The 27,333-nt window shown below is 34.7% G+C and overlaps 3 protein-coding genes and 1 long non-coding RNA gene across 8 annotated transcripts; 1 reads left to right on the forward strand and 3 right to left on the reverse strand.

Annotated features, from left to right (window-relative positions):
• Positions 1-345: 345 nt before the first annotated feature.
• On the reverse strand, positions 346-4,094 carry LOC111889588 (glycosyltransferase-like At2g41451). Of its 2 annotated transcripts, none has more exons than XM_023885731.3 (11): positions 3,666-4,094; positions 3,093-3,242; positions 2,938-2,990; positions 2,740-2,848; positions 2,502-2,636; positions 2,311-2,355; positions 2,042-2,229; positions 1,800-1,941; positions 1,511-1,557; positions 948-1,035; positions 346-691 (listed from the first exon to the last, which is right to left on the reverse strand). In XM_023885731.3, exons 1-11 carry the CDS (start codon positions 4,008-4,010, stop codon positions 419-421), a joined length of 1,575 nt encoding a protein of 524 aa, XP_023741499.1. In that variant the 5' UTR covers positions 4,011-4,094; the 3' UTR covers positions 346-418. The 2 variants fall into 2 exon arrangements, with proteins under 2 accessions (XP_023741499.1, XP_023741500.1); XM_023885732.3 differs by having other exon boundaries at positions 1,800-1,892; positions 2,011-2,229.
• A 904-nt stretch (positions 4,095-4,998) lies between these two features.
• Positions 4,999-6,672, reverse strand: LOC111889563 (uncharacterized mitochondrial protein AtMg00810-like). Its single transcript, XM_023885707.3, has 2 exons — positions 6,667-6,672; positions 4,999-6,138 (listed from the first exon to the last, which is right to left on the reverse strand). The coding sequence occupies exons 1-2, from the start codon at positions 6,670-6,672 to the stop codon at positions 4,999-5,001; spliced, it is 1,146 nt and encodes a 381-aa protein (XP_023741475.3).
• An 8,154-nt stretch (positions 6,673-14,826) lies between these two features.
• Positions 14,827-21,872, forward strand: LOC111889564 (chromatin-remodeling ATPase INO80). 3 transcript variants are annotated; one of them, XM_023885708.2, is made up of 22 exons: positions 14,827-15,185; positions 15,380-15,464; positions 15,660-15,981; positions 16,076-16,511; positions 16,602-16,913; positions 16,990-17,384; positions 17,471-17,579; positions 17,672-17,752; positions 17,850-18,022; positions 18,109-18,234; positions 18,314-18,475; positions 18,565-18,622; positions 18,720-18,950; positions 19,040-19,186; positions 19,364-19,903; positions 19,990-20,253; positions 20,354-20,461; positions 20,541-20,635; positions 20,731-20,887; positions 20,974-21,171; positions 21,255-21,404; positions 21,471-21,872. In XM_023885708.2, the coding sequence occupies exons 1-22, from the start codon at positions 15,126-15,128 to the stop codon at positions 21,642-21,644; spliced, it is 4,383 nt and encodes a 1,460-aa protein (XP_023741476.1). In that variant the 5' UTR covers positions 14,827-15,125; the 3' UTR covers positions 21,645-21,872. The 3 variants fall into 3 exon arrangements, with proteins under 3 accessions (XP_023741476.1, XP_023741478.1, XP_023741477.1); XM_023885709.3 differs by having other exon boundaries at positions 14,829-15,185; positions 21,477-21,872; XM_023885710.3 differs by lacking the exon at positions 15,380-15,464 and having other exon boundaries at positions 14,828-15,185.
• A 2,432-nt stretch (positions 21,873-24,304) lies between these two features.
• LOC111889586 (uncharacterized) lies at positions 24,305-27,254 on the reverse strand. 2 transcript variants are annotated; one of them, XR_002849583.3, is made up of 3 exons: positions 26,984-27,241; positions 24,737-24,872; positions 24,305-24,644 (listed from the first exon to the last, which is right to left on the reverse strand). It is a non-coding gene; the product is annotated as an uncharacterized LOC111889586 (long non-coding RNA). The 2 variants fall into 2 exon arrangements; XR_006183495.2 differs by having other exon boundaries at positions 24,728-27,254.
• Positions 27,255-27,333: the final 79 nt, after the last annotated feature.

Consider the following 27,333-nt stretch of genomic DNA (forward strand, 5'->3'; position numbering starts at 1 on the left):
ATGTTTGTTAAAGTTTGTTTGTCTACGTTCATTTAAGTTCGTTTTTTATGTTCTTTAATGTTAAAGTATGTTCGTTTAAATTCATTTGTGTTTATGTTCGTTATGTTCATTTATCAACTAAACGAACACGAACACACAAAATTTCTTAACTAACGAACAAGAACATAAAAATTTGTTCGTGTACGTTTGTTTATAGTTCAAAGTTAAATGAACGAACAAAAACAAACATTTGTTCTTGTTCGTTCAGTTCGTTTACAACCCTAAATAAAAACACTAGTTACCATTATGATCACCTTCCGCATCTATATTGTATTTTTATAAAAGATATCTTTATTTAAACATAACTTCTACAAAATTGGATACCTTCATGTATTCATTTGTGCCCACACTAAAAAATCACATTTCTCCTTCACAAAAATCATATATAATGGTCAATATCATCCACCATCGGAGGCGAGAGTGGCGGCACTGCCCATAAATTTGCATCTTCTATTTGTAAAACATTCCTAGCAGCCACAGCCATCCGAGGTTCTTCATTGCCAATGTTTCTAGAAGAAACACCTTCAAAGCCTTTCGAAGAATTATTAATAATCTCGTTGTTTGACAAAAACGTATCCTTTGATAAATTTGTTTGAACAGACGCAATTAAAGAAGCGTAAACACCCGCTTCCCGTAATCCTTGCATGATCACCTGTTCAAACATTGAATATTACAAATTAAATGAACTATTAAAATAGTCTGTTTTTGATACACGGGATTGTCTAAAGGGTTATTTGCGTCTTTTGTATATGTGAGAGATAGATAACGAGTCACTATCTCACATTTTTTGGTGGGGCAAAAATTGTATGTTTTGTCCTTTAGGCAATAGTCTGACTGTCTGAGTCCAATGCAGACCAAATGCAGTACAGTCAGTTGTGTCATGTCACTGTCGAGGATATTGTATGTACCATTGGAGCGTAAATGCGGATTAGAATTCCCTTTTTCATGAGTTTCTTTTGTAGCTCTTTGTCAGTCCATACAACGTGTTCACGGTACCTAAAGATTAAAACATTAGATGGAATTAGGGGAGGAATGGATTCGTTCATTCCAATGGGAAAAAAATGTTTGTTTCGTCTGATGGAATGGAATGGATCATCTGTTAAAAAGTTTGCAAGTGATCAATTATTAATTTATGTAGCTTTTAATGACACAGACTAATTTTAAATTTCATGATTCTAATTTAGTTGCAACTTTATTTTTATTAAATAACTAGAAAATATGGTTTTCATTAGAAAATATGGTTTTCATCATAGTGTCAAGCTAAAATTATATATTGTATCTACATCTAATCTAAAAAAAATCCTTACAAAAATTCATTTGTGTTGAAGCCAACTAAACATGATCATGTAATGACTCTTTTTGTTACATTTCATTCCATGAAACTATGAACAACTGGAGTCCAAATTTTGTTGATTATATGAAATCCCATTATGAGTTTAAATTATGAAATAAAATTAGTAATAATTCTTACCAATTTAGCATCTCCTCCTCTGTTGCAGTTGAAGCAATTATAAAGGCCTACAGCAAATGATGCTCTTAACTTATTAGTTTACATCATGTGATACATGGTGAGGCCATATATAAGTGAATCATCCCTAATCTCTATTCATGTAAATTACCAAGATTACCCCTGGTATGAAAACTTCATGGACCAATGGGAGCATGGGAAAACAATAACTTCATGCATGAAATGACTAATTTGACCTTCAAACAACACATGAGTATCAAGGAAGAAGGTTGAAAGAAGCTTTAATACTTACAGCTCTATCGAATTCCAACATGAAGCATCTTTTAACCTCTTCTTTAGTAGGCTTGCAGCCACATCGATCACGCCTTGATGTCAAATCAGAAAACTTTGTATATGTGTAATGTAAAACAGCAGCCTCATCAAATTTCACCTCACTAAATACACACACACACATAATAAAGTTAATGCAGAAAGAACGACTTAATAGAAAAACAAACTTTTACCACAAGTAGTAATGGAAAGTGTGATATATACACGGGAGTCTTCATATAGTTATGCCATCTATGTGCACCATTAGGGCGTAAATGTGGCTGAACACGTGCAGCTGATTTCCCATTTCCATATGTTAAAAAGTAATTTGGATTACCACGAGTTGATTCTTTATAATTTCCAAAGTATGTTTCCTTCATAAGGTGATCAAAATTCTTTTTGAACATTGACACCTGCATAAAAACATATATTCAGTTTAAGATACATATGTTACAATTAGATAGTAAATTAAGTATTTGTATTAAGATGAATACCTCACTAAAAGGTTCTTTTATGTCATCTCTTTCAACACTGCTCTCCTGAAACAATGAGGGGAAACATTAGAATTTACAATGAACTGTAACAAAGGGTTATAATATTGTTGTATATTGTTTGTACAAAGTGGTTATGATCTAAATTTAATATTGAAGCATCAATCACAAAAAAAAGCTACTTGAAAACTTACATAGTTTGGAAAGACAACTGTATCAACATTTTCAGAGACTCCAGATAACAGTTGTCTGAGAGAGTATTCACGAGTGCCAGCTGGATGAATTAACTCATCTGTGTCTAGATGAAGAATCCAGTCCATATCGGTTTCCTTGAAATGCAATAGAAAATGTTAAGAACTTCATAGAAATGTCTGTATGCATATAGATTAAAGAAAATGTTTTCAGAAAGGATGAAAATAAAAAAGATTATACCTCTGACATGGTAATAGCCATTTCCATATTGAGAGATTGCTTGACAAATAATTCATAGTTGCATGGTTTGTAGAAGAAGCTTGACAACCAAGTCTCGTTCCAAATTCGGCTGATGATTCAAAATTCAAAATTATACAGAAATTTGACAAAAAGAAGTTCAATTTTACAATATTCATAAGTAGATGTAGAAGTTAGAACCTTTTGGCTTGCTCTTCCTCGAGTTCTTTTGTCCTATGAATCAGCTTCACATTCTGCAGTTCAGTTAATTTTGTTTTGTAAATGTTACTCTAGGACAAAAGATACAATCTTCTAAATTTCAGGGAATGCAAAAGAGAAATAAAGTCTAAACTTACAGGAATGGACTCTAGAACTTTAGATACACCTGGACTTGCAGCTTTTCCTTCCACAAACAAGAAGAAGTTTGTAACACCAATAACTTTATGATAGAAAATCCATGGTAATATTTGTTCTAAGCCAGCAGAAGTGCTTGAAGTTATGCATATCTATCATTCAACAAATTACAGATGACATTAGTCTTGAGGATAACAGAACTCAAGCGCATTTAGTCTTATCCCCAAGAATTAATCATTCGTCAAAATGAAAAGAGAACTTGTTTTCACCATGGCATCATGCATGAAGATAGTGAAGCTACACCAAAATACATGCACCTCAAATCGCATAAACAGTGAGAAATTTACAGTTCATTAACTTACATTTCGTCATCAGAGTCATTCAAATGGTGATCCTAGTTGATTAAATCCGTAGCTTAATTGAACCACATTCGATACAATTCCGACTAAAGAAAACAATTATACAATCCTAGATATTGGGCACGAAATTGTACGTAAACACCAGGAATTCGTTCACATAAAATCAATCCAAATCCAAAATCAACTAGAAAATCGATTGATGACAACGATTTATACCTTAGGTTTTAGATCGGATTCGTAATTGAATTTCCAATCCCTAAAGTAAGGAAAAGAAACAGAACGGCTTTGCCCCAAGATATCCGCGCAACTGGAGGAAGTGCGGGAGGTGACTGTGGAGGAGGTGGTAGTATCCATACCCGGAAAATCAAGGCGATTTATAGAAGACCATCGGATTGTCGGGTCACTGATTTCGCCACGCCATTGGAGGACGAATGCGAATGCTGCTAGAGAGAGCGGGAGGAGTGTGAGTAAGAGTAAGATTCTGGAAGTGAAAGCCTGAGAAGATTGCGATAATGATGATGAAGATGGGCTGTATTTCATAGATGAATAAAGACCCGTCATTGATGTTCGAAAATGGTGATACCTAACGTTTCAAACTCATGGTATGTGTGGTTTGTTTGAATAGCAGAGCGATCATGGAAGGAGAGAAAGAGTTTCAAATGTTGGCCTTTATGAGTGAGCCGTTTTATAGTTGGTGACTTGGCGTAAAATCTTTTATTTATTTATTTATTTTTTCATTTCAATTTAATATAATTTTTAAAACTTTATATGTGTTTTTGGATTATTTGTCGACAAGTTTTTTATTAGCAGCCAACCAAATACTAGCAATAACCAAAATAAACAAAAGTCCAAAACAAGTAAGGAACTAGACAGCAAAACTTGCATTATGAGTTAAATAAAAAAACAAATTTTATATATAAGTTAAATCAAAAAAGGAAAGTTTATATGAGTTAAATCAAAAAAGGAAAGTCTATATATGAGTTAAATAAAAATAATAACTTTTAAGTTAATCTATCAAACCTATTTGATACTTTGAGAATGGAACATAAATCAAAAGATAGCAAAAATCGAGTCATAAAGGGTATCTCTTTTTTATGTTCATGTAATAAAGCGAAATAATCCACAAAGTGGTAAGAATAACAACATCAAACTTTTTTTTTTATGAATAGCCTCAAACGACAATTATCAGCCAAAGAAACCAACACCCTCGTATGTGTAAGCCACTGAATCAGAATACTTCGCTACAAACCACTGTTAGACTACAACTCCAACATAGACCCACTCTAAACAAACAAATGGTCCCATGACTCCACATATTGTTTGCAAATAGGATAAAGTAAAGAATGCATCTCAACTAATAGACTTTAATAATCTTCTCTCAATATAAAAATTGAACAAATGAAGAGGTATAAATACAAAAATACAACAGTAAAATCTGAGCTATACAAGGTAAATAGATATAACTTTGACTAATTTAATAAATCTAAATTAGGTCATGATTTATCTCCAATACCCCCTTCAAGTGAACAGGTGGTGGATGAACCCGTAACTAGTCACGAAATGATTCAAATAGCGGTCTTGGTAAGGGTTTTGTGAAAATATCAGCCACCTGAAGCTTGGTAGGCTCAAATTTTGTGTGCAATTTACCGGATAACACCAACTCATAAACAAAGTGGTAATCAATATCAATATGTTTAGCACATCTGTGAGCGACTGGATTTTGGCTAAGAAATATGGCACTAAAATTGTCACATAATAAAGTAGGACGTGAAGAGGGCAAGGCGTTTAAGTCACACAATAAATGAGAAATCCATATAAGCTCAGCAGCGGTGTTAGCCATTGCTCGGTATTCAGATTCGCAGCTTGATCGTGAAACTGTGAGCTGTTTTTTAGCACTCCAAGATATAAGATTTCCACCAAAGAAGATTGAGTAGCTGTAGGTGGAACGCCTGGTCTCAATGCATGTAGCCCAATCGGCATCAGAGTATCCAATGAGCATAGATTTGTCAGGACATGAGAAATGAAGACCATGAGTAATAGTGCCTTTGACATATCGCATAATCCTCTTTACCAATTGAAAATGTTGATCAGTGGGTGAGTGTAGAAATTGACTAGCCTGATTAACAGCATATGAAAGATCCGGTCTGGTGATAGTTAAATATTGAAGAGCTCCGACAAAGGATCGATATAAAGTAGGATCATGAAAACTTTGTCCGTTGGTGGTGAAAACGTCATTTGTGGCAAGAGGGGTCCCGACGGGTTTTGAATCTAAAAGATTTGCCCGTTTGAGAATGTCATGAGCATACTTACTTTGACTAAGAAAAAGACCAGCTGATGTGTATGAAACTTCAAGACCAAGAAAATAACTTAATCTGCCTAAATCCTTAATCGCAAATTCATTTTTTAAACAAGCGATAAAGCGTGTAATGGTTTGATCATGATTTCCGGTGAGGATGATATCATCAACGTACACCAACGAATATAAAAGGCATGATCCACGATGAAAAATAAAAAGTGAGGTGTCGGCTTGACTACACATGAAGCCCTGGTTGATCAGAAAAGAGCTTAAACGTTGAAACCAAGCCCTTGGGGCTTGTTTAAGACCATAAAGAGCTTTAAAACCCAAGTTCAATACATAAAGACCATCTTTATGCTTCCCTGTGGCTAGAATTCTTTTGTTGACCGAATCCTGTATAGCAAAATAAGACCGAGAAAATAAGAAGTCAACCGGGGTATAAATACAAAAATACAACAGTAAAATCGGAGCTATACAAGGTAAATAGATATAACTTTGACTAATTTAATAAATCTAAATTAGGTCATGATTTATCTCCAATATCAACCTCCTCTTATCAACATTAACCCAGATAGACAACTCATCTAGGTCTACGAATATAAACAGGTTTGGGTTGAGTTTTTCAACCCATCAACCCGTTTATTAAACGGGTCGTATATGAGTTTGCCAAAAAACATGGGCGGAGATAGCAGGGGGGCTGCCGGATGCTTTGCCCCCCCTCAATCTCCTTTAAAAATCCAAACTATAGTATAGATAAAGAAAGGATATATGTATAATTTTAAGCCCACATAGGTTTTCTGTGATGCAAAGCAAAGCAGTATATAGAAAAGTAATAGGGTTATGACTATAAGTAAAATTGGGGCCCACAACTAAAATCTCATAGACTTTAGTACTTCAATCATATTTTAGTTATCGATTTACCTCCATTTAGTTTAATTCATTTAATTTAATTAGTTGCTATTTGTTTTTCCAAAAAAAAACCTATTCAAACCATTTTCTGCTGTGCGGGGCAGCACATGCGCAACATTTTCCCTCTCGCAACAGTTTGTTTTTTGGAAGACTTTAGACTATAAAACCTCTGCGCGTGTGCTGTGTGACGCAACACTTGACTTGCCTTTTCGAACCTCTTCAGCTTTCATTTTTTCCAAGTGTTTTTTTTTTAGAATTTTGGTATAACTTATTTTTTTTAACGTTTTTTTAAACTTTGATTTTTTAAACTTTTATTTACGGATTCAATACAATTTTTTTTATAATTTCCACAATTTTTTTAAACTTGATTTTAAAAAAAAAACTTTGATCTTTTTAATTTTTTTACAGTTTCTGTTAAAAAAAAATTTACGAACTTTGTAGACATCGTTTGCAATACTTTCTTAATTTTTTTTATTATTTTCTTTTTATGTTTTTTAAAATTAGTTTTTTTTTTCTAGAATAGAACTGTTAGCTTCTTTTAAATTTTTTTTTATACGGTTTTATATTTTTGTTTTTTTTTACATGTTCTTTTTAGCATTATTTCAATGTTTAAAAACTAGAATTATTAAAATTTCGGTGTTAAGAACTATTTTCAGTTTATAAAATTAGTTTATTTAAATTTTAGTTTACTACAGCAGTTTGCAGATGTTAAAAAAACAAACATGCTTCTTATTATAGGCTGCAGCCGTTTGTTCCACCTCTTCTGCTACAGAGGATTGCAGAGATGGTCCGCAGACTTCATTAATTTTCGCTTCGAAAAAACAAACAACACCTTAGTTTAATTATGGCTCTTTTAACTACCGATTAACCAATATATTATATAAGTCCTATATATGTAAGATTCTTTTACACTATCGTCCAAGACCTTTTTCGGACACAATATAAGCCCACGTTATCCTCAAATCTTGGCTCCGCCCCTGCCAAAAAACATACAGGTTGACACGCCAGCCCATTTAAGATTTTAATGAAAAAATTATATACTTTATAAATGTATTACGTATTATTCTATTATGTAGGATCTGATTTGTTGTCTTCCTTAAGGTTATTGCTCGTGACCCTTAACCTGTTAAACATTTTTACCACATTTGCCCTAAATAATCTCACAAAGACAAGATCGAATAAGCCTTTGCCCTTTAGCCTTATATGCATACGACGACACTGATGAACGATTGAATTTATCTATATTTGTATTAATGTTCCAGTTTGAACATGTTTGCATGAATGTTTTACATTTTCATTTGGATGTTTAAGACTTAAGTTTTCTAAAATTAGGATATGTTTGCATCTTTTTAAATTTATGGAATTTATTCATGTTTAATTATCAATTTTATTTATGGAATCTGACCGATGAACCCACCAACCCAAATTTGACCAACGAACCCGAATCTGACCCGTCAACCCGTGAACCTATCTAAATAGACAAGTTGGCGAGTCATATATGAGTTTATGTTCCAAACCCGCCAACTCATGACCTATATAATTCAATGGGTCATATTCGGGTTAGTGTATTTTGACCCATCAATCCGAATACGACACAATTGTCAGGCCTAAACTCATCCAATCTATTTTTCCATCATAAAATGTTATGGTATGCTTGTTACAAAAAAATATAGTTAGAATAAAGAAATAAAATGAAAAGATCAAGATCAATAAAGAGAATTGATTTTACTGTCGTCTCTTGTAATATATAATTTACCATATAAAATATACTTGGTAATATTTTTTTGTTGTATTATACCATTTTTTTTCATTTTCAAACAACATTCTTGTAGAAAGTGTCATAGACTTATCATGTTATGTATTCTTATTTTTTTATTTTTTATTTTGTCGATTACCTTTTAACAATTATTTGTTATTCTTGTCGATTAACATTTAAAACCTTATATATATATATATATATATATATATATATATATATATAGAGAGAGAGAGAGCTAGGTTCAAATAGGGATTGACATCTATTGTGCGGTCGTGTGGACAGTGTTATTCTGTGAGAATGACAAAGAAATTATGTTGTTTAATAATATGAATGCGCTCATTCTTACATAACTATTGTCATTATCACACACTCTCATTAATTAAATCATATATAATGTTATTATAGACTTTTTATTATTATTCACATTCTTTCAGAATGTTTATTGAGCCGTGTTCTGTAAAAATAAAAATGAGTGAAAAACGATGCGTGAGAACAAAAATGAACACACTCTCAAACTACTTATTGGTTTTTTGAAAAAGAAAAGAATTCCTAAAATTTTTGAAAAATCATTTTTTAACTAAAAAGTTAATGTTTTCCAAACACCTTTTTAACTTTTTGGCTTTTTGAAAAGCCAGTAAGTCAATAAGTTATTTTAAAAAGCACTATCAAACACCCACTAAGGTATCATGACGATGTACCCGATCATCTATATTCATTTAAAATAAAGGTTTAAATTGAGATATTTCGATGAAACCATTTTTCATTGCTTAATATTTGGTACATAGAAAGGCACAGGCTAGGATATATCTTTTTTATTGAAAGTGTTTTTAAATTGCGAGAATAATTTATCATAAATCAATTACAGTAATAACCTAGCCTCAAAATCTTAGAGCAACAAATAACACAAATTGCTCAATCAATTAGTATAATGGAAGCTCAAGACAAACTACCACCTAAAAAGAGCCCATCACATAGCGCATGTTCCATTCCTTTGAAAGATGAGAAAAGTTATGATGACCCGAGAGTGTTATATGAAGAAGAGGAAGAAGAAGTGGAAGTGGAAGAGGTTGTCAAAGAAGAAGAAGAAATTGAAAAGGCTGACAATGAAACTATAGAGGAAGTGATACGGGTTAATGAAAGAGAGGTTGAGCCACCCACTACCATTGAGAAACTAACTCCAGTGGTAGAACAACCACAAGATCCGGAAACGATAAATCTGTTGGACCCTTCAACGGATACGTATCCCGAGAAAGAAGACGCCCAACCGGTCACCTACTCAACCACCATGTCAAAGAGGAAAGAGTTGGTCACCTTATTGAACAAGTACAAGAAAGAATATGGTTGGATGATTGCTATTATCAAAGGTCTAAGTCCGGTATGGTTCTCCCGTAAAAAAGAAATTCAAATATAAGAAAAGAGTCTCCATGGAGGTGTGGAAATTAAAAAATGTAGACACGGGGCAAATTTGCAAGGTTAATGGACATCGATTGAAGCCATTTAATGAAGGTTTTGATTCAAATGTCCAAGATGTCGTCAATTTGGACGCCCCAAAGTGTTAAAGTGAAGTTTGGAGGCGTCTCGCCAAACACATTAAAAAAGGGCATTTTTGGAAAGCATTGTGCTTTCGTGTTTTTAATTTGAATAAATGAATTTTGAAGATGTTTTTGGGATTCAAAAGAGTTGTTTTTTGAAGAAATCAAGAGTTTCTAGGTGTTTGGGGCCTTCCAAAGCAAGAACGGGTGAAAAAACGAAGTAAAATGAAGCAAAAATGAAGATCAGGATCAGCGGGTTGCGCGACCAGGTGTGATGAAGCTACATTGGGCCAAGACTTAACTGCAAGGTCTGCGCGACCCGCATGTTACTCTGCGCGACCCGCACACTATGCTAGGCAATTTGGGCTATTTTTGGCTATTATTTGACCAAGTATTGACCAAAGGTTTTATTGAGTTGACCTTTTGACTTTTCTTGACCAACATTGACCGAAATTGACCCTTGTTGACCCATAGATCAAAATGATCAGCTTCCCTTCTTCTTTATTTAACCATCTTGACCTCCCACTCCATTCCTCTCAAGAACATAACCTTCGAATACCCACCTCACCGAAAAAATCAAGATTGTCAGAGTTCTATCGGCCGGAATTTCACGAAACCACCGCCACATACACTTTTTGCCTCCTGATCCTCCGATTTAGGTCATTTCTGCCCTTACCTTAAGCATTGTGGACGATGCTTGTTCTTAAGCTTGGGGTGGGACATTTCCTTTTCCTTTTACTTTTTCATGCATTTTTAGTTAGGTTGCATGTCATTTTAGTTTTGGGCTAATTCGAATTCATTTTTTTTTTATAAAATTCCAAAAAGATTTTTTTTTTTCCGCTTTTTATTCTTGCATAAAATTTAGCTTAGGGCATTAGCATTCATGCATTTTTGTTGTCTTTTTATTCTCACCCCCTTGGATGCCATGTAACAGGTTCATTATTATTGGTCTAGGATCTTGTTGTTATCTCACCCATCGAATCGGGACCATTAGGCTGCAGTTTGAGACTTCAAATTTTTATGATTGTGTAACACCCCAAGGTTTGGAGAGTCAAGAAAAGAAAGAAGACCTCAATTTCAAGGAGAGACTCGGCGAGTCCAAGGAGGGACTCGGCGAGTCCGAGCGGGATCCGGGTCGAGGTGTAAGCGACCGACTCGGCGAGTCGGCCAAGGAGACTCGACGAGTTGGGTCTGAACGAGGAAAACCCTAAATCCGGGACTTGGAGCCTATTTAAGCGTCTCATTCTCTTTCCTAGGGTTCCTTTAGTGCCTCTTTACCCCCCAGAACATCAACCCTAGCCGCGATATCCGTTTTTGAGCTAGATCTTGCATTGAAGAGAGCACTAAAGCTTGGAGGAGGAAGAAAGACCTTGGAGGTGCAAGAAGGGACTGTAGATCTGGGATTGAGGAGTCATTTCAGACCAATTGGAGGTAATAATCTGTTGCTTGGACTCCCTTTGCATCTAGATCTATTCTTATGTGTGAGTTTTGGTCATTATTGGTATGATTTGTAACCAATTCGAGTTGGAGGTTCAGATCTGAGGTTGCTACCTCAGATCCATGTTGGTTTTGGTCTTGAATCCCCTAAAGTATCAGCCCTTGGTATGTTGAGGAAGTATGTTTGCCATAAACCCTAGTTTAGTGTGTTTTGAGCCTAGATCTCTTAATCCACACGTAAAGTTTGCCACTTTACGTGGGGGATAGGCTCTAGAAGTATGGATCTATGAGTTGGAAGCTCTGTTTGGCTCGAAAAGCCACTGCATGGATTGAAGACCGGATAGACTCGGCGAGTCCTTCGAGTGGACTCGGCGAGTAGCTTGAAGATGAGGAGGAACTCGACGAGTAGGATGAACAGCTCGTCGAGTCGGTTGAAGTTAGGCATGGACTCGGCGAGTTGGATGAGCAACTCGACGAGTTGGTTGAAGATTGTCTAGGACTCGGCGAGTCTGATCTTGGACTCGGCGAGTCAGATCGCGAAACCCTCAAACCCTTCGAGTTGAGACTCGAATCAGTGAGTCGGGTGGTGACTCAGTGAGTTGGACAGGACAGGACTTGGAGCTAGTTGGACTCGGCGAGTCATAGACTGACTCGGCGAGTCGGGTCGCGAATAAGAAAGACCCTGAGCTTATGAACTCGGCGAGTCTTTAGGAAGACTCGGCTAGTAGGGTTGACCTGGAAGGTTGACTTTGACCAGAGTTGACTTAGTTGACTGTCAGACTAAGTGTTATATGTATATTGATAGCTCGGAGAGCTGGAGGAGCAGCGGTTCAGGGGATTGTCGAGTAGCAGCCAGAGGTTTATCAGCAGGGTTCAGCAGTTCAGGTGAGTTTCCCTTCAGTAGGAACGGGTCTACGGTCACAATGCCGACCCGTTTAATTATCAGTAGTTCCGGACTTGGGTCTGATGCAGTAGTTAGAGTGCTTGATGTCTTTGTGATACAAGCATGTTTGTGCTATGTGTTCCGGACTTTGTTCCGATGTAGTATGCAGTATATGTGATTATAATAGTTGTTATGTTCTATGCTATGCCATGATCGATCAGTTCCGGACTTCGGTCCGATGCAGTTAGTTCCGGACTTCGGTCCGATGCAGGGGACAAGGTCCCAATCAGTTCCGGACTTCGGTCCGATGCAGTCAGTTCCGGACTTCGGTCCGATGCAGTTAGTTCCGGACTCTGGTCCGATGCAGGGGACAAGGTCCCAATCAGTTCCGAACTTCGGTCCGATGCAGCTAGTTCCAGACTCCGATCTGATGCAGTGGGCAAGGCCCAATATGTGCTTTATTTATGTATTATATGGTATGTGGTAGTTTGGGGGAGCTCACTAAGCTTCATGCTTACAGTTTTAGTTTTGGTTTCAGGTACTTCCGCTAGCAGAGGGAAGAGCTCGGGATGATGACATCGCACACACCACAACTTCAGCTTTTATCCTGGGAGTTGATTTAGTTTTTGATTTTTATATGACATGGATATGATACAGTTTCCGCACAGTGTTGTCTTTATTATGTTTGGGATACATCACGTATGATTTTTATGATATGACACTCAGATTATGGTTTTTGGTTATATTGAAAAAAATGAAATTTTTGGATCGTATTTTTGGGTCGTTACAGATTGTACTCATTTTGTAGAAAAATAAAATTTCAGAACTTTGGTTTTTTCAATTTTTTTTCAAAAAAAGAAATATGACCGAAAAACTAAACGTGTAGAAAAAAAAAATTAAACAGCCAATAAGTGTTGGACACTTGTCATGCTGGATGGGGGCACGTGTCAGCACATGGAGAGACAACAAGACTGAAATTTATGTTTCTTTTGTAGTTTAATATTTTGCTTTTGTCACTTGTACTCTCTGAATAATTAACTTTCCCTGAAAATTATCAAAATCTTGTAATTAATTACCAAAATGTCATATTATCTCAAGAGATTTTGACGATAAATAAAATCAAATATTGGCCATTTATTTTTTCGATCTTAAGTTCAGAAATTGTCTTTGTGGTTTATAACATTTTTTTGAGTTACTTGTTGATCATCTTTCTCTCTCTCTCTCTCTCTCTATATATATATATATATATATATATATATATATATATATATATATATATATATATATATATATATATATATATGTTTTATTTTTAAACAAAATATTCTTTTTTTTTTTTTCAGTTTTTGAAAAATAACCATTTTTTTCCGAATGCCTCATTCCGGACTACTTTTCAATTTTTTTTTTCAAAGAGTGCTCCATTTCGGGTTTTAAAAAATTATATATATATATATATATATATATATATATATATATATATATATATATATATATATATATATTCAATTTTTCATGACTGTGCTCATTTTGTAGAGAATTAAATTTCAGAACTTTGGTTTTTTCATAATTTTTTTTCAAAGAAAATAAATTTATGACTGAAAAAGTGAAAACTAAGCGGGTAAAAAAACCATCGGCCAATAAGTGTTGGACACTTGTCATGCTGGATGGGGGCACATGTCAGCGCATAGAGAGATAACAAGACTAAAATTTATTTTTCTTTTTTTATTTTAATATTTTTGCTTTTGTCACTTGTATTCTCCAAACAATTAACTTTCTCTGAAAATTATAAAAATATTGTAATTAATTACCAAAATATCATATCATCTCAAGAGATTTTGACGATAAATAAAATAAAATATTTGCCATTTATTTTTTCAATCTTAAGTTCAGAAATTGTCTTCGTGGTTCCTATCATTTTTTGAGTTTCTTGTTGATCATCTTTCTTTCTCTCTCTCTCTCTCTCTCTCTCTCTCTCTCTCTATATATATATATATATATATATATATATATATATATATATATATATGAGTTTTTTTTATAGATTTTTTTTTTCAGTTTTTGAAAAATAACCATTTTTTTCCAAATGTCTCTTTCCAGACTACTTTTCAATTTTTTTCAAAGAGTGTTCCATCTCGAGTTTGATCTTTAATTCCAGATTATTTTTTGTTTATTTTTTTGTTAAATTTAAGTAAAAACAGATTTTTTTTTTGAAATCTTGAAATTATTCATTTGATTTCAGACTTATTCTTGAAATTATGGAGTTTTTTTTTTCTTAAATCCGAAATTTTAGTTCAGAATTCGAAATATTGGTTTGGAATCTGGAATGCTATATCAGAATCAGTTAAAAAATATTTTATTCTTGTTTCAGAGCAAATGATTAATTTTACTAAAAAAAATACTGTATTATCTTATTGTAATAAATATTAAAAGTTGGTTAGTTTACTTAATTTTCCATTATCTAAGATTTACCATAAAGTATTTACAGTGGACCTGCGTGCAGGCTAGCTAATCTCAACCATCTCCGTTTGAGAAAGCCCCCTGTACAGAGAGGCAGAACAGTCGTTGATCATAAAAGATCGAATTCGAAGCTGCTCTCTTTGGGTTCAAAAAGGAAATACCCAGGCTCACGTTATCAGTCCATACCCACTACCCGCTTACATTAGCACCGAGCCCTCTTATCAAATCGCAATGCCAGCCCTTAGCTTCTTATCCTGCGCACCTCCTCCGCCTTCTTCTCCAACAGGCTTAGGGTTTCTTTTTCTCTCTCTCTACTCCCAAATAAAATTCATCCTTGTCTTCACAACCCTACGGTTTCACTTTCCTTCTTGTTCTTCTTCAGACTGCCGCTTTCGAACACCCTATGGACTCCGATCGCCATATCAAGAACTCGTATAACTATTCGAATCTCTTCAATCTTGAGGTATATATCTCTATCTCGCTCTACTTTTTTGAAATTTTGTTTCGCAACTTTCCCAATTGAAAATTACTGTTGTTTAATTCAATTGTTGCTGGATGGATTCACTTTACTGGAAGTTAGGTTCATGTGTTTCAAGTTTCTTTAAGTAATTATGGGTTTTTATTTATGGTATTATCTTTTCCGGTTTGTATTTGTAGTCTCTGACGAAATTTCAACTACCTCAAGGTGATGAGTTTGATTATTATGCCAATAGTAGTCAGGGTGAGAGCAGAGGTAGCCGAGGTAGGCACTTGGTTTCTCAACAGATGTTCAGTAGAATTACAATTGCCTGTTTCAGATTATCTTTCTTACCAGTATCCGTTTACTTCACAAATGCAATCAATTAGTTGTACCCAGTGGTTGAATCATTGAATCTTGACAAAGTTTAGAGTATTTGTGCATATTGAAGTAAAATGTACATGGTTTGGATATCATCAGGTGGACCAATGACTGACAGAAGTAACGGAATGATGTTGGAAAAGAGAAAGAGGCGAAACACATACAGCAGTGATGAAGACCATGAAGGCAGTTATGACACATACTTCTCTGAAGAGCAATATAGGGCAATGCTTGGGGAGCATGTTCATAAGTACAAAAGAAGGCATAAAAGCAATAACTTGCCAGCTTCTGCTTCCACCCGAAATGGAATGTCTGGCATGGAGATTATTAGTCATGGATCAAAGGACCATAAATCATTGAATGGGCGCTCAAGAGGGGGTCACAAAGAAGCAGGTTTTGCTGCAGAATATAACATGGAGAGGTTTGTGTTGTGTTAAGTGTATGTTTTTGTTAATTTGTTATGATACTAATATGGTAATATGCAATATGTCTCAGCTCTTTACCTCAATGTGCAGGTCAATTTCTGAACCTGGTTATTTGGATATTGGGGATGGAATCACTTACAAGATTCCTCCAACATATGAAACATTGGCTACCTCATTAAACTTGCCTAGAACTTCAGAGATTCGAGTGGAGGAGTTTTATCTCACAGGTACCCTTGATTTGGGGTCCTTAGCTTCAATGATGTCTGCAGACAAAAGACTTGGCCCCAAAAGTGGATCAGGGATGGGTGAGCCTAGGTCCCAATATGAGTCTCTTTGGGCAAGATTAAGTTCCCAAACTTTAAACAACTCCCCTCTGAAGTTCAGTCTTAAAGTAAGTGATGCTGCATTAGATTCATATTCTGCTCCTGAGGGAGCAGCTGGTGGTTTTAGGCGTTCTATCATGTCAGAAAGTGGAGTGCTACAGGTGCATTATGTGAAGGTCTTAGAGAAAGGTGACACGTATGAGGTTTGTATGCTGCTTTTCTATGGTCCATTAGGATTTGTTGACTCATGTTTCTTGTTGTTCTTATGCTTCTTGAAATTGTTTGACCTCCAGATTATTGAACGTAGTCTACCCAAGAAACAAAAGGAGAAGAAAGATCCATCAATGATTGAGAAAGAGGAGATGGATAGAGTTGATAAATATTGGGTGAACATGGTCAGAAAAGAGATACCAAAACATCATAGGTTTTTCATCAACTTTCATAGAAAACAATTAACCGATGCAAAGAGGTTTTCTGAGACATGTCAAAGAGAGGTAAAAATGAAAGTGAGCAGATCACTTAAGTTGATGAGGGGTGCTTCAATTCGCACAAGGAAACTTGCTAGGGATATGTTGGTGTTTTGGAAGAGAGTGGATAAAGAAATGGTGAGAAAACTTGCTCAAAAATATATTAGACATATGAATCTTGTAAAAGAAAGTTAAAAACTGTTTTTTCCTTCAGGCTGAGGTGAGGAAAAGAGAAGAAAAAGAAGCTGCTGAAGCATTGAAACGTGAACAGGAGCTTCGTGAAGCCAAAAGGCAACAACAGAGGCTAGATTTCTTGTTATCCCAAACAGAACTCTATGGCCACTTCATGCAAAACAAGCCAACTTCTCAGCCACCTACTGAAGGGGACAAAGTTAATGAATCAGAAGTTGGTGAAAAAGAAGAAGATCCTGAAGAGGCTGAAATGAAATCAGAAGCTTTGAAAGCAGCACAAGATGCAGTCTCCAAACAGAAAATGATCACAAGTGCATTCGATGATGAAATTTTGAAGTTGCGTCAAGCTTCAGGCACTCAAGACCCTGAACAACAAGATTCAGTTGCTGGATCTAGCAACATAGATTTGTTGCATCCGTAAGTTCCTTTTTTGCCCTTTTCCTTACCTGAGTTTGTTCATCTTCTATTCTTCTTAAATGGGTACCTCGTGAATATTCTTTCAGATCAACTATGCCAGTAGCATCATCAGTACAAACACCAGAGTTGTTTAAAGGTTCTTTAAAAGAGTATCAGCTTAAAGGTCTCCAGTGGCTTGTGAATTGTTATGAGCAGGTAAGAAACTATATGTCATATATGTTTCATTTCTGAATTTCTCAATTACTCATCTCTTTTTTACTGACCTGTTGACTTTTGTTGACTCAAAGGGTCTGAATGGTATTCTTGCTGATGAGATGGGACTTGGAAAGACCATCCAAGCAATGGCTTTCTTGGCTCATTTGGCTGAAGTAAGTAAACTGTAAACTATTCACTACCTGAAAAAAAAATCTCTGATATCTACTGTTTAATTGTAATAATATGTTAACATGAAATGATAATTTGCAGGAGAAGAATATATGGGGGCCATTTCTGGTTGTTGCTCCTACTTCTGTTTTGAACAACTGGGCTGATGAAATTGGACGATTTTGCCCTGACTTAAAAACACTTCCTTATTGGGGAGGTATTCAAGAAAGAACAGTACTTAGGAAAAACATCAATCCAAAGCGTCTTTATCGTAGGTACTACTCTTCTGTCACCATGGTTGTTCATTTCTTTACATTTTTATCAATATTTCTTTTTGTTTCACATAATTTTTACTTTACAGGGATGCTGGATTTCACATTCTCATTACAAGCTACCAACTTCTAGTATCAGATGAGAAGTATTTCAGGCGTGTGAAGTGGCAATACATGGTATTGGATGAAGCTCAGGCTATCAAAAGTGCAACCAGGTAAGAAGATTCATATGTGATGTGGCCAGGGGTGTTTTAGTAATTTCTCATTTCTATTTGTTTTGATTATGGCAAACAGTATAAGATGGAAGACACTACTCAGTTTTAATTGTCGGAATCGCCTGCTTCTAACCGGAACACCTATTCAGAACAACATGGCTGAGTTGTGGGCCCTTCTTCATTTCATCATGCCTACTCTATTTGATAGCCATGAACAATTTAACGAGTGGTTTTCTAAAGGGTATGATTTAAAAACCTTTTTATTTCTTTTAAATTATTCCATTAGTAAAATTGCTTCTTTGAATCCTGATATTTCTTTACCTTGTACAGTATTGAAAACCATGCAGAACATGGTGGGACTTTAAATGAGCACCAACTTAGCAGATTGGTAATTAATAACCTGTTCCTGTTCACCTTACTTTTAAATTTTTAATGTTCATAAGGTGCTTATTATTATCTTCTTCTTTTTTTGTTTTTTTTTTCAGCATGCAATTTTGAAGCCTTTTATGTTGCGGCGAGTTAAGAAGGATGTGGTATCCGAGTTGACTCGGAAGACTGAAGTTACAGTCCATTGCAAACTGAGTTCACGACAACAAGCTTTTTACCAAGCTATAAAGAACAAGATATCACTTGCTGAGTTGTTTGATAGTAATCGGGGGCAACTCAATGAGAAAAAGTTCATGAACTTAATGAACATTGTCATCCAATTGAGAAAGGTAATTTTTCAATCTTATCCTCTTCCCAAAACACATTTCTTATTCTGTTTTTGACTCATAATGTTCTCTTTTGTACGATGTGATGACAGGTTTGCAATCATCCTGAATTATTTGAGAGAAATGAAGGAACTTCATATCTCTATTTTGGAGATATCCCAAATCAGCTTCTTCCACCTCCATTTGGGGAACTGGAGGACATATACTATGCTGGTAGTAAGAATCCTATTACATACAAGGTAATTTATTGTGGAGTAAGTTACATTTTTGGTCCTTGAGTATTGCTGATTTTTTCAAATTTGGTCCCAGAAAGACATAGCCTAGCTGTTAAATTATCTAAAAAATGACCATTTTACCCTTAGACCAGAACTGAAAAAACAGTATATCACACACTTACTTGCTAATCTTGTTTACAGGTACCAAAATTAATATACCAAGAAGTGGTGCGAAATTCAGATATCTTTTTATTAAGAGGAAAGCATGGCATCAATAGAGAATCTTTTGAGAAACATTTTAACATATTCTCCCCGCTACACATTCACCAATCCATATTTGAGCAACAAGACAAAAATGCCCCTTGTAACGGATCATTTGGATTCACTCGATTGATTGACATGTCACCATCAGAAACGGCTTTCATATCAAATGCTACTTTGATGGAGAGGTTATTGTTTTCTATCGCAAGATGGGATTGGTGCTTTTCAGATGAGATAATGGATGATGATGATGATGATGTTGAGTACAATAGTATTGAAAAGGGAAAAGTAAGGGCAGTTACAAGAATGCTATTAATGCCATCAAAGTCAGAAAGAAATGTTCTTAAGAGAAGACTTGCAACGGGACCCACAGATGATCCTTTTGAGGCGTTGGTAATCTCACATCAAGATAGACTTGTATCCAATGTTCGCCTTCTTCATTCAGCCTTTTCCTTCATTCCACAGATAAGGGCACCTCCTGTAAGTGTTTTTTTTTCTCTAATTATATTTTATTATATCAACTGATTAAAAAAGATTATATAATTTTTTTTTGATGTGATTGGTAGATTGATGCGGAGTGTCCAGATAGAGATTTTGCTTACAGAAAAGCTGAGGAATTACATAATCCATGGATTAAGAGGCTGTTGCTTGGATTTGCACGGACGTCTGAATCAAATGGACCTAATAAGCCAAATGATGGTGCTATTCACCATTTGATACAAGAAATCGACAGTGAACTACCTGTTGTACAGCCTGCTCTTGAGCTTACTCACAAGATCTTTGGTTCTTGTCCACCTATGCAAAGTTTTGATCCAGCCAAGATGCTCACAGTAAGATTATTATTATTATTATTTAACAATAACATTGTTGATGTTTACATCTTGCAATTATTATTCATTCCTTACTTGAAATTGATGGTATGGTGATTAGGACTCAGGGAAGCTTCAAACACTTGATATACTGTTGAAGCGGTTGCGTGCAGGAAATCATCGTGTTCTCCTGTTTGCTCAAATGACCAAGATGTTGAATATCATCGAGGTATAGTATCAGTATCACCAACTTAATTATTATTATTATTATTCTTTTTCTTTTCTAAAGTGGTGATGTTTTGATGCAGGACTACATGAACTACAGGAAGTACAGATATTTAAGGCTTGATGGATCCTCTACCATAATGGATCGTCGGGACATGGTCAAAGACTTCCAGCTACGGTGAGAATGAATCACAGAATCACTCATTCCATTCCTCATCTGTTGATTCCATTCCCCCATAAAGTGATAAAATATTTATATACAATCTGTTGTAGGAATGATATCTTTGTATTCTTGTTGAGTACAAGAGCTGGTGGGGTGGGGATCAATCTGACAGCGGCCGACACAGTTATTTTCTATGAAAGTGATTGGAATCCAACTCTTGATTTACAAGCCATGGACAGGGCTCATCGCTTGGGTCAAACCAAAGATGTTAGTTTTCTTACTTCATTTATTTAACTGTTTTGTTTTTTTACCAAAAATAACCTTATCAATAACGTATGTATATGTATATGTAGGTTACAGTGTACAGGTTGATATGCAAAGAAACGGTTGAAGAAAAGATTTTGCACAGAGCGAGCCAGAAAAGTACAGTTCAGCAACTTGTGATGACTGGTGGTCACATACAGGGTGACATTTTAGCCCCTGAAGACGTTATTTCTTTACTCATTGATGATGCACAGATGGAGCAGAAGCTTAAGGAAATTCCAGCTCAGGTACACAATTATTGTTATAATATTGATTAATTAATTATTAAAGGTTGTCATTTTATAAATTATATGATTTATGAAATATGTAGGTTAAAGATCGACAAAGGAGAAAGGGTGGGACGAAAGCTATAAGGATAGATGAAGAAGGTGATGCACGCCTGGAAGACATTACGGATCCTGAACCTCCATCAGATCCGTTCAACACCTCTCCTTCCGAGAAACCAAGCTCGTCTAAAAAGGTATGTTGAAGGCTATTTTGGTCTTTTCATAAAAAACAACATGAAACGTGAAACGGAATCTTTTAGTTGCAGAGAAAAGGTAATACAGAGAAAGGGCCTGCAAAAGCAAGGGGGGCTCAAAAAGGTTCAAAAAACCCAAATTCAACAACGGAGGACGTTCAGCGCCAGAAACCCAAGAGACCAACAAAGAGTGTAAATGAGAATCTTGAACCCGCATTTACAGCTGTGTCTCAAGATTAGAAAAATTCCATTCCATATTTATATAAATGCACCACTCCTTGCTTTTAAAGCTCCAGAATATAAGGTATAAAAATTAAAAACAAACATCATCCTCAAGTCATGTCAGAAAAACAACATAACAAATTTGTCCACTGGACCAAGACTGTGTCCCACAATGCCAGTTTGTATCAATCTTTTGCGTAACATACAATTGGCACAGATTTTGAAAATAATCTCATTCATATCTAACTTTTTTTGCCCACAAAATTATAAGATACTCTTGTACAGGTAATATGTACTTTTTTTATTTTTTAAAACTTTGGCTGATCGACATGTTGCTACTCCACTTGGAGCAAGAAGTGTTAGTTTCGTGTACTGTACATACGATTTATTAGGCTTATTTTGATCCAATGCAGATGATGATAAAAAAACGTTTAATTTTGATGACATTATAAATAAACATTTAATTGATATCAAGTTCGGTTTGATAGATAGGCTTTCACGATACAGGCTCAACTCAATAAAGAAGATTCAAGTTCAATTACATTGGTTGGGTTAAGGGTGAAATCGCCAACCCGTTTAAAAATTTTAAATATATTTTGATTTATATTTATTTACTATTATTTGATTGATTATTATTTTTTAATGAGTTCTTATTTCTCAAAAAAAAAAAAAAAAAAAACGTTAGTTTGGTCTCGACTGTTCACCTTCACAAGCAAACAGTAACCATAAAATATAAATCGTATCTCGTATCATACCATTCGCCTCAAGTTTTTAAACTTTCACCTTCACTTTTGTTCCCTATCAATGTTGAAAACTCTAACTCATTCTAAATCTAACCCTAATCTTTCGAGTCTCGACTCTTCACTTTGCAAGCTTGAAGGATTATTTGATTATAAAGGTTTTTATTAGAAATTTAAATGAGTCAACTTGGGTTCATCTGGTTTGCTAAATAGGCTGGGATGAAAAAACAATACAAATGTTAAAGAGTTCAATCCATTTACTAAAAAGGTTAGGAATTTTCAACCTATTTATTTAAATAGGTTGGGTTGGATAGGGATTTTCAACATTAATTTAGTTAAACATGTCAATCCAATTCAACCAAATGGTACATATTTTTATCACAATTTTCAACATCAACTGCTATGCCACCTCCGTTAGTAGAATATAAAATGATACGTGTAGAGGTTAGATAACGAAATCTTGTTGATAGGACCATGTTAATTTTTTTTAACAACTTCATATTATAAAAAGAAAGCCTCTAGTAGGCCAAAAATCAAAAAATTACAAAGAATATGCATTGATTGATTTTTTTAACCCGTTAATCCAAGAGAACATCTTTTCCGATTTCTATAAACAATCCAATTAAACGAGTAATCTCTAATAAAATAAAAAATCATCATTTTTTATAGTTCTTTCCACCGAACACCACATCATGATGAAAGCAACAAAGCACCCACCATGTAGTAGAATCTGCTATCACCAAGATCATCATTTTTTTTCCTGTATAATGCTGATGCATCCATCAAAGCTATGAGATCTAAAATTCACCCTTGAATTTTAATAGAAACATCAACCAATCTTACAAATTTCATGTTCTAGCCGTCACTTCACATTTTAAGAAAAGACGATTCAAGTCTTTGGTATCCTTCGAATAAATCAGACACAACACTACTGAATTCACATCAATACCTTTATGATGACAGTCTTATCTGCGTTGAAGCCTATCAAGCAAAAGATGCCAAAAAGAGTATATTATAATTTCTAAGCATAAAAGGATTCCATCTAGTATTAGGCTATTAGCCGAACTAGGGATGAGCATCGGAACTGGCCCGGGAACCGAACTTGATAGAAAATAGAAACCGAACCGGACCGCCGGTTCTACCGGTTCTTGTCAGGTCTTCAACGTTGGAACCGGTCCTCGAGAAATAGCAACGTATTTTGAGAAATATTTTGGTTACGATTTCGGTTTTTGCCAGTTCTTGCCAGATCTATAAAAAAAAACAAAGAAAATACAATCAAACTTTCACGTATGTTGTTGGAAAAAAAATATTTGGTATGCTATATTCCAAGAGATGTAACTCCTTTAGTTTTTAACAAAATTAAGAGTTTTTATAGTGTAAAATTAATTACAAAACCTAAATAACATGTAGGAAAAAAAATCAGGTCAATACAACTTAAAATGAGTGAGATATGCACATTTTAACAAAAAAAGTCAGATTACGTTTAAGTGCTGAAACAGGAAAAAAGTCTGATTTGATATGCTTCCTTGCGGCTCTTGTAACTCATTCAATTTTTAACCAAATCAAGAGTTTTTATAGTCTAAAATTAGCTACAAAACCCAAACAACATGTAGGAAAAAGAATCAAATCAATACAACTTAAAATGGGCGAGATATGCACATTTTAACAAAAAAGTCGGATTACATTTTAGTGCTGAAAAAAAAAAAAAAAAAGTCTGATTTGATACGCTACCTTACGGGGCTTGTAACTCATTCAGTTTGTAATCGAATAAAGCGTTTTTATAGTCTAAAATTATCTACAAAAACTAAATAACATTAGAAAAAGAATCATCTCAATCCAAGTTCAAATGAATGAGATATGAACATTTTAAGAAAAAGTCAGATTACATTTTAGTGCTGAAGAAAAAAAAATCTGATTTCCTATGCTTCCTTACAGGGCTTGTAACTCATTCAATTTTTAACCAAATCAAGAGTTTTTATAGTCTAAAATTATCTACAAAACCTAAATAAAATGAAGGAAAAATAATAATATCAATGTCACTTCAAATTCGTGAGATATAAACATTTAAAAAAAAGTTAGATTGCGATTTATTACTCAAACAGAAAAAAAAGCCGGTCCGGTTCGGTTCCTGGTTTTGGGCCGGGTCCAATGACCGGTTCCTACCGGTTCTCGGTTCCAAAAATCCATAAGAATATCGTCCTGGTCCCAGCCCGATCGGTTCTATCCGGTTTCGGTCGGTTCCCCAATCCAAATGCTCTTCCCTAAGCCGAACCACCATCTGCTAATAAGAAATCATCAACCCATTTATGAACCGTTACCTTGAACCTGATTTCTCAAAACCAAAATTGACTATTTACGAACCGTATTTACCGAGATCAATTTCTTATGGCGATGGCTAGGTTGGATGTTGCGAAGTTTAAAAGGTATGTGGAGAGAGCAAGAATGGATGATGAGAGGAAGAAGCTATTGGCGGGCTTTCATGATATAAGCTCAAGTCAAGCTCTGACTAGAAAAAAGATTCAACAGCTTTAAAGTCTCAAAAGTAGTATTAATTGTAAACAATGATAAGTAAAGAAAAAATTTATAAAACTTGACTAGAACACATTCTAGTCATGTTTAAGTTTGAATAACAAAATGAAAAACCACTTCAATTACATCAGATGAAAATTCAAATCGACGTTTTTTAGGCTTAAAGTTTCTTTTTAATATTAGAACTTGATAAAATTTGAAACAAAAGAACGAATAACTGGACTTAAATACGTATTATATATACAATTAAATCACATAACCCTAAATAGTATAGTTTCTATTCTTCAAAGTTTTGTATAGAATTAACACTTTGTCATTTTTGGTCATTTCCCAAAATTTTCAAAGTTTTGCCACAAAAGCTTAGGGTGCGTTTGGTTGTGAAAAACTGTTTTCATTTTCTAAGAAAATGTTTTTAGAAAATAGAGTTGAGTTTTCGTTTTCAAATTTCAATGAAAATTTTAGAAAACGCGTTTGGTTGAAACCGGGGGAGTTTTCATTTTCCATCTTAAAAATTTGGAAAACTTTGGAAAACTGTAAAAATCACTTTTCTAATTTACATACAATTTGGAAAACTGAAAATTTTCATTTTTTTGGAAAATTTTGGAAAAATGAATGAACCAAACACGTTTTCAAAATTTCCGTTTTTCTTGAAAAATTTTCCTAGAAAACTGGAAAATTTTCCACAACCAAACGCACCTTTAGGGTGCTTGTAGAATTTCTTTTAGTTTTCTAGGAAAATTTTCCAAGAAAAACGGAAATTTTGAAAACGCGTTTGGTTCGTTCAGTTTTCCAAAATTTTCCAAGAAAATGAAAATTTCCAGTTTTCTAAGTTTTATGTAAATTGGAAAAATGATTTTTACAGTTTTCCAAAATTCTAAAATGAAAAATAAAAACTCTCCCGGTTTCAACCAAACGCGTTTTCTAAAATTTTCACTGAAAATTGAAAATGAAAACTCAACTCTATTTTCTGAAAACATTTTCTTAGAAAATGAAGTGCATTTTGTTGTGGAAAATTTTCCAGTTTTCTAGGAAAAATTTCCAAGAAAAACGAAAATTTTGAAAAAACGTTTGGTTTGTTCAGTATTCCAAAGTTTTCTAAGAAAATGAAAATTTTCAGTTTTCCAAATTGTATGTAAATTAGAAAAGTGATTTTTACAGTTTTTCAAATTTCTAAGATGGAAAATGAAAACTCTACCCATTCCAACCAAACGTTTTTTCATTGAAAATTGAAAATGAAAACTCAACTCTATTTTCTGAAAATATTTTCATAGAAAATAAAAACAGTTTTCCATAACCAAACGAAGCTTAACACTTTATCATTTTTGATTCATCCTTAATTTTTTTACCACATTAGTTCGTGGAGTTCACACTTTTAGTCCCCTAGCTTCGATATTCTTTATTGCTATCTACAAAAGTTTCAAGAGTCTACTACTTTTCGTCCCTAAGATTTACTAAATGTAACACCTTAAGTTTTGCCACTAGCTTCGATATTCTCTATTGCTAGCTACAAATGTTTCAAGAGTTTGCCACTTTTCGTTCCTAAGATTTACTAAGACTGAAAGGAGTGGGAGTCGTTACCCCACTCGCTAAGCACGCTAGGAAGCACTTTATCATTTTTGATTCATCCTTAATTTTTTTACCACATTAGTTCGTGGAGTTCACACTTTTAGTCCCCTAGCTTCGATATTCTTTATTGCTATCTACAAAAGTTTCAAGAGTCTACTACTTTTCGTCCCTAAGATTTACTAAATGTAACACCTTAAGTTTTGCCACTAGCTTCGATATTCTCTATTGCTAGCTACAAATGTTTCAAGAGTTTGCCACTTTTCGTTCCTAAGATTTACTAAGACTGAAAGGAGTGGGAGTCGTTACCCCACTCGCTAAGCACGCTAGGAAGACTTGAGCACCGCCCCCTAGCGCTCGCTAGGGGGTCGCTAACATTCGCTCGCTGCATCTTTGACGAGAAGAGAGAGAATTGGACGCACGAATCTGATTGGTTGAAGGGGTTGGACCAGATTGCTTAAAGCCTTTACCAAATTCAATTTAACTCATAAATTTAAGGCTATAAAAATCAGAAGGAAAACTTACAGCCGAGCTTCTGTGAGGCATGGTGAGAATTCTAGAGAGAGAGAGAGGGGGGGAGAGGCGGTGGGAGGTAGAGAGAAAATATATAGATGAAAATGCTATTACGTCAAAACCCTAAACCGTGATATCATGTATATATACGTAAAATATGTAGACCTTGGTTGTTGTATCTTATGCATAAGATATTGTACGTTGTTGTGATAACTTTGAATCAAATAACTTTAAATCAAATAACCAATTCCTTCATATATGTTTGTGCATAAGTGCTTATATATTTGTGTAATAAAATAAACTAATTTAATTAAATTAGAAAAAGAAAAAGTAGAGTATTAGAAGTGTTAGCACTCTTTACC

The sequence above is a fragment of the Lactuca sativa genome, chromosome 5, assembly GCF_002870075.4.
Source record: "Lactuca sativa cultivar Salinas chromosome 5, Lsat_Salinas_v11, whole genome shotgun sequence".
Lineage (NCBI taxonomy): Eukaryota > Viridiplantae > Streptophyta > Magnoliopsida > Asterales > Asteraceae > Lactuca > Lactuca sativa.

Coding starts and splice junctions, on each gene's coding strand:
- LOC111889588 (XM_023885731.3), bottom strand. CDS start 4,010: ATGACGGGTCTTTATTCATCTATGAAATACAGCCCATCTTCATCATCA. Junction 2,637..2,739: donor TGGCTATTACCATGTCAGAG/GTATAATCTTTT, acceptor TTGCATTTCAAG/GAAACCGATATGGACTGGAT. Junction 1,036..1,510: donor GAGGAGGAGATGCTAAATTG/GTAAGAATTATT, acceptor TTTAATCTTTAG/GTACCGTGAACACGTTGTAT.
- LOC111889564 (XM_023885708.2), top strand. CDS start 15,126: ATGGACTCCGATCGCCATATCAAGAACTCGTATAACTATTCGAATCTC. Junction 17,580..17,671: donor TTGTGAATTGTTATGAGCAG/GTAAGAAACTAT, acceptor GTTGACTCAAAG/GGTCTGAATGGTATTCTTGC. Junction 18,951..19,039: donor TTGTCATCCAATTGAGAAAG/GTAATTTTTCAA, acceptor ATGTGATGACAG/GTTTGCAATCATCCTGAATT.